Source organism: Eumetopias jubatus, unplaced genomic scaffold, assembly GCF_037043125.1.
Source record: "Eumetopias jubatus isolate StellerSeaLion01/CBP00866 unplaced genomic scaffold, mEumJub1_p1.0 scaffold_14, whole genome shotgun sequence".
Classification (NCBI taxonomy): domain Eukaryota; kingdom Metazoa; phylum Chordata; class Mammalia; order Carnivora; family Otariidae; genus Eumetopias; species Eumetopias jubatus.
The window spans coordinates 37,446,962-37,453,636 of record NW_028274820.1 but is presented as its reverse complement, the minus strand read 5'-3'; the positions used below and the strand labels follow the sequence as shown (position 1 = coordinate 37,453,636).

The 6,675-nt window shown below is 41.2% G+C and overlaps 1 protein-coding gene across 5 annotated transcripts in view; it reads left to right on the top strand.

Moving 5' to 3' along the window:
• The first annotated feature begins 117 nt into the window (after positions 1–117).
• PEX1 (peroxisomal biogenesis factor 1) overlaps positions 118–6,675 on the top strand; it is a 42,332-nt gene continuing 35,774 nt past the window's right edge. For 4 of the 5 annotated variants that reach the window (XM_088018498.1, XM_028118210.2, XM_028118192.2 and 1 more), the window contains exons 1-2: positions 118–310; positions 4,616–4,759. In XM_088018498.1, the coding sequence (XP_087874624.1) occupies positions 182–310; positions 4,616–4,759 (273 nt within the window). In that variant the 5' untranslated portion in view covers positions 118–181. The remainder of the gene's footprint in view (positions 311–4,615; positions 4,760–6,675) is intronic. The other variant, XM_028118200.2, reaches the window with a different exon arrangement.

Below are 6,675 nucleotides of genomic sequence, written 5' to 3'. Positions count from 1 at the left end.
AGAGACCTCGGAGAGCTGGAGCAGCTTGCTTGCCCCTCCTCGTCCGGGCGCGCGCGGCGGGAGGGGCGGGGCCGCAGGGGGCGGGGCCGATCGATCTTCTCTGGCTCCGACGCCCTCGGTCGGCCTAGTGGCCCGCGTCCGCTGGAGTGGACGGCTGTGGGCTGCTCCCCGCTCGTCCACAATGTGGGGCAGCGATCGCCTAGCGGGTGCAGAGGGTGGTGGGGTAGCGGTAACTGTGGTCTTCACCAACGCTCGCGACTGCTTCCTCCACTTGCCGCGGCGCCTCGTGGCCCAGCTGCACCTGCTGCAGGTAACGCGCCGGCCCTGGACGGGGGCTCCCAGCCCAGACTCGGGACACCTGGTTGGCAGCCTGGGGTCGGACGGGGCCAAGACCTTTTAGGGACGCGGCGGCCCTCAAGCCTCTCGGGGCGGCGTGGCACGGGCTGCCTTTCGTCGCCACCGAGCCGTTCAGAGGCCAGACTGAGGGCCGCTCGAGGGCAAGGCCGGCGGGGACAGGCTCTGCAGCCCACACCACGTTTAGTGCAGCCCTGGGCCTTTAACTTGCCCTGTTTCAGGTGTTTTCACTCGGTGAGACTGGGCTTTCAAGCATCCTAATATTCTACGTCTGCATTCGGAAATATTTCTCCAGTTTGTAAAAGCTTCTGGGAATTCGCTAATCTTTATTTTTATTTAAAAAAAAGTTTTTCTCGCTAGTGATTTCCAGGTGCTTGCACGGCTGCCGTCCCGGCCTCCAGAGGGAGGGGCAGATTTGGTTGGCAGAGTCCCAGTAGGTTAACAGGGTACGTTAACAGGGACTGAGCATCGTGTCCCCCCAGCGGGGTAGGTTAATAAAATAAGGTTCTTCCCTGTGTCGCTGATGTTTGGAACAGTTCCGAGGTGTACCAGAAATGTGCAGAATTTTGCATATTTGGAAGTACATAGGTAGGATACTTGAACCTCTGCCGTTACCCTTCTAATTAATTATTAAAAGAGATACAGCATCTGCACTTTCATAACTAGAAATAGAAGCACATAGTCTCTGAGTTTGAGTATGCTTATGCGGGCAAAGGGATAGAATATTTGAAATCCTGGATGCATGGTACCCACCACTGGCTAATCATGCAGGAAATATTTAAGAGTTTACATTAATTTTAAGTATCCTCCCTTTCCACTTTTCTGGAACTATTTTTCTAGATTATTTTCCCCCTAGCATTATTGGTTTAGAGGGCATAGGTAATTATTAAAGCAGGAAGTCATGAGTTGGGAGTTAATGTGTTAAATTGTTTTATTTGGGCTGAAGCATGGAGTACATAATACCTATAATGCTGTAATGGGAAGAGGGTTAGAAGAATAGTTTCCTGGGCTGTGTCAGATTTACCTTTAAGCTTTTCAAAAGACGAATGTTCTGGTCCTTTCTCAGACTTATTGAATCAGAATCTTGGGGAGTGAGCTTCAGGCATCTGTAATTTAAAAAATATCTTTGGGCTACTTGGATGCACAACAATTGAGACCTACTATTACAGAATCATAGAATGTTGATGGCGAAAGGGACCTGCGGTATCTAGATCATTTCTGTACTTTCTCGTGTTAGGAAACTAGCACTCCTAGGCAGGTACCATTTCCAGGTAATTTGTCCTCTTGTCTCTTACTCTGCGGCATCCAGACTGGCCTTCTCACTGTTCCTTTCATAACCCAGCTCCTTCCTACTTCTGTACTCTTACTCATGCTGTTCTTTTCTCCCCAAAACGTTTTTCTTCATTTCATGCCTTCAAAAGCTGAGCATAATCTTACCTCCTCCGCCTAGCTTTCAAATTCTGGGTTGTTCACATTTGTCTCCTTTTTGAAACTTCACTGTTGTGTTTATGTGGCACATCTCACTTGTACTCTGTGTTTCAGGTATCGTCTTTTGCTTATCCATGTCCTTATCTCAGGACTGGATACCCAGTAGATGCTTTAACTCAGGATTTTTTAACCTTGGCACTTCAGGCTGGATAATATTTTGTTGTGGGGGACTGGTGGGTGTTTTAAGATATTTAACGGTATCTCTGACCTCTGTCCACTAGATGCCAGTAGCACACCTCCTTTTCAGTAGTGATAGCCAAAAAAAAACCCACGTCTCCACGTGTCTCCACACGTTGCCAGATGTCTCCTGCGGAACAAAAAAACGCCCCTAGTTGAGAACCATTGCTTTAACTCAGTTATTTTGTCTGTATGCTGGGCTCAGTGCTTGCTGTGATTGCTGAAATGGGGGAAAGGATTCACATCCACACTGAATGCAGACAGATAAACCTAAATCACCCTCCAGAAATGGCCAGGTACAGACTTGTCATTTCTTTTTGTGTTAGCAAGGGAGAACCCAGGCCTCGGATCTGGCCGGTCCTAAGGCCTGACAACCTGTGATTTCACCTGAAAGTTCCCTCCAGGTGATACCGGTACCACAGGTACAAGCAAAAGCAGGTAGTCAGTCATTTGTTGATTGACCTCCTGAGAAGCAGGCTCCTTTCTCTTCAGTCTGTTGGTTTCTTCTCTTTACCTGAGGTTCTGTGGTTCAGGTGGGAAAGGTTTTACATGAAAATGGACTCAGTCTGCAAAGTTTACTAAATCCAACTGAACATATATTATGACTGTGGAGCTGGTTACTACGTTTTGACCAAATGAATAATTGAAGTATTTTTCCTATTTCAAGAAGTTGATTTTCCCCTTGTCCAGTGAGTTGGTAGAACCCTCCTCTTTGATATTTCGGGGTGTATTTTGTATTTCCTTATTTTAACATCTCTGGTTTCGAAAGTTTCTTCTTATGAAATTATATGCCACAGACTGATGAACGAGTGTGGAAAGCATATAGCCGGTTGGTCATCTTCACCCTTGTAACCTCAGCTCACACACAGCTGACGTAGTTAATTTGGAATTTGACTCCAAGTCCAGGGCTCTGTATACTTCATCACACTGTGCGTGGTGGAAGGGTTTTGTTACCCTGAGCAGTTGGACTATACTGTGAATTGTGGGAAAAATTACACAAGTGATACATGATGACTTTCTTCTCTACAAAGTTTTAATAACATTTTAATAACATGGCTAATTTAAAGTACATTATATTGCCTCAGAAATGGCTCCAACATCCTTTGAAATTTTTCCTATTTAAAGAAACAGTAAGTGGCCTATAATGTTTTAAGGTAGTAAAGTTTGATGTAAATGAATGAATTTATTTTGATATAAATAAATGACTTTCAAAATACTAAAACTTCCTGAGATGGTAAGTTTTGATGGCTATTAATGAAGTCCTTACTTTTTATTGAAAAAATGATAAATGTGTGCAAAAGCTTATGATACAATGCTAAGTGGGGAAAAGGATACTAAATCATGACTATAATATACAACTATTTAAAAATTTTTGCATAGAAGACAGGATTAGCTAGACAAAATTGTTCATGTGGTTGTCTTGTGGAGGGAATATCAGTAATTCCTTTTTTCTTCCAAGTTTATATACTTTTTAAGTTTTCAATAATGAGTTTGTAATTCTTTAATCATAGAAAACAATGTTTAGTCCTTAGTCACAAACTTAACTTATTTCATATAATTGATCTTAATGGGAATACCTTTTATATTTTGATTTTTGTACTTATAATTCCATAGTTGTAAAATTTTCAGAATTATTTAAGAAGCTGTGTAATATAAAATTTCTGGAAATGTACATAAGAAACTATTAACAGTAATTACCTTTGGGAACAGGAACCTAGCTTCTTTTATTTTTTGTAATTTTTGTACTTTTACCATGTACATTTATTCTCTTCTAATAAACAAATACTGTTACATTTTTAATGATCATGATATATTTCTACTTATTGACTCATGCTTTACTAAAATAGTAAATTTGTAGCTTATTTAATAATTTCCCTGTTAATAGACATTTAAGACAGTCCTAAGTTTTCACTGTTATAGAAAATACTGCAGAGATATCTTCTGGGGTGGTTTTCTTCTTCGAATCATTAATTCAGAATGAGTGTGTGTGTGTGTGTGTGTGTATACTCTCTCTAAGATATAGAGATAGAGTACATATATATGTGTGTGTATATATATATATACAGCTCAGAGTTTAGGTAAATTCACTGGCTACCTATTGCCATTTTGAATTTTGGAGTGGTTGAATGAATTTGCATCATAAGAAAACAAGGGAGGGGTGCCTGGGTGGCTCAGTTGTTAAGTGTCTGCCTTCCGGCTCAGGTCATGATCCCAGGGTCCTGAGATCGAGCCCCACATCGGGCTCTCTGCTCGGCAGGAAGCCTGCTTCTTCCTCTCCCACTCCCCCTGCTTGTGTTCCCTCTCTCACTGTGTTTCTCTTTGTCAAATAAATAAATAAAATCTTAAAAAAAAAAAAGTAAGGGTATTGGTTTCACCCATAGCATCACCAGCTTTGGTTATTGGAAATGTTTATAGCTTTTTAAATGCTCTAATGTGCACAACAGAGAGTTACCATCCATCTGTAGAACTCTTTTTTTATGTGTGGGTTGCAATAATGGTTTATCTTTTATGTGAATCTAGAAAAGCATATAAAAATTCTCATCCCTCCTTTCTTATTTCTTCTCCCCACCCCCTTTCTTATTTCTTGAATAAACAGAATCAAGCTATAGAAGTAGCCTGGGGTCACCAGCCTGCATTCTTGAGTTGGGTGGAAGGTAGGCATTTCAGTGATCAAGGTGAAAATGTGGCTGAAATTAACAGACAAGTTGGTCAGAAACTTGGACTCTCAAATGGGGACCAGGTAAGTACAAAATGTGATGACTATGACTTTCTCCTAATGTCACATAATATAGCAACGGGAAGAAAATATTCAGATTAATTTTTTTAAGGAGGTGAGATCACACCTAATTTGTGTGCTACTGTAACCAGTCCAGGATATTCAAGTTAACTATATACTGTTGTTAAGTCATTGTCTTGGAGTCTGCTCCCTACTTGAATTTGTGTTCTATTTTACTCACTTTCCAGGTTCTCTAATTTTGTTTGTGTGCAATTATTTTTGCCTTATGAATTATTGAGTTTTACTTACTGTTATTGAACTTCATTTGTTTCTGGCAAATCTTCTAACCTTCCAGGGTCATACTTGAAACTGTCCAACGAAAGAGTTGTTATTTTTCTATTTTTGTCTTGGCTATGAATTTAATATGCTTAGGTGGTAAACCCCAAAGCTAAAGGATTTATGTCTGTGTTTTTATTTTATTGTATTCACCAATTTATTCCCTTCTAAATATGTTAAACTACAGAAGTAATACACATTCATTACAAATATTTTACAAGTGAGAGTAAAAAAATGTTTTTCTCTTTCTTTAACCCCAGCCTTAGAATGAGTATGTACTGTATGTTGGGATCTCAGTACACCTTTAGGATTTAAAGAATGGGATCATACACATTTTCTGCAGTTTTTCCCCCCACAGAATATATCAGAGATGCCTTTCCATGTATTACAAACAATATGCATTGAATATCTTTATATATATATGGAATAAAATACTACAAATTGAATTGCAGAGTCTAAGGGGCTGCATATTTAAAATTTTGATAAATGGGGCTAAATTGCATTCTATTTCCAGTTTCCCACAACAGTATCCAAGAACGTCACATCTTTTTAACTTGTTTTGAACACAGACTGATTTTGTTCATGCATATTTTTGATAATGAGAATAGGCCACTAATGATAAATCCATAGGCCTAGTATTAGTCCTCTGCTCACCCTAAATCTTTGGTAGAATCTTAAAACTTTAGCACCACAGCGACCCTAGATATCACTAATTTAGGTGCCTTTCTCTACAAACCTAGGAAGATAGAACAGTTTGCCCGGAACTGTGTAGCAAGTTAAAGTTCTCCTCTCTTCGAGTATGTGGTCCTTCCCCATGGGAAACACCAGCTTCCTGTTCCCAACCTTGATGTCTTCATCAGCCTCCGAACAGTCTTGTGTGTTTTTAATGCCTCTTTGCTTCAGAGTGAGCTTTTACCTGATTTTCTGCAGATCCTCTGTGTATTGTGCCTAAGGCACTATCTCCCAAAGAATAGGGACAGAGCGGACTGGCTCACCCAGGATTATAGCTTCTTGGTGGGCAGGAGCTGCTTTGTACTTTCCCAGAATCACTCTTTTCTTTCTTTTTTTTTTTTTTTAAGATATTTAATTTTTCATTTGACAGAGAGAGTACAAGCAGGGGAAGCAGCAGGCAGAGGGAGAGGGAGAAGCAGGCTCCCCGCTGAGCCGGGAGCCCAGTGTGGGGCTCCATCCCAGGACCCTGGGATCATGACCTGAGCCGAAGGCAGACGCTTAATGACTGAGCCACCCAGGCGCCCCCAGAATCACTCTTTTCAAATAGGGCATATGGGAGGTGCTGAAGGGAGATTCACTGATGGTGAGGCATTTGGGGAAATTCGGCGCCAATCCACAAAAGCAGAGAAGGGAGGGTTGGTTCACTGGAGCATGTAATACTTGGTGGTTTGGGATTTTACTCCTCAATCCCCAGAAATGCCTATAGAAGGGGGGGAAGAAAGTAAGGTGGTGGATTCCAGCTTCTTGAGACACACTGGCATTTCGTATATATCCATAGACTGGAATGAGGACACATTTGTTTTACTTTACTTCTAGCTGTGAATGTTTATACCTGTAAATAATTGGCTCTGATCTCTGTCTCTGCATTTTTT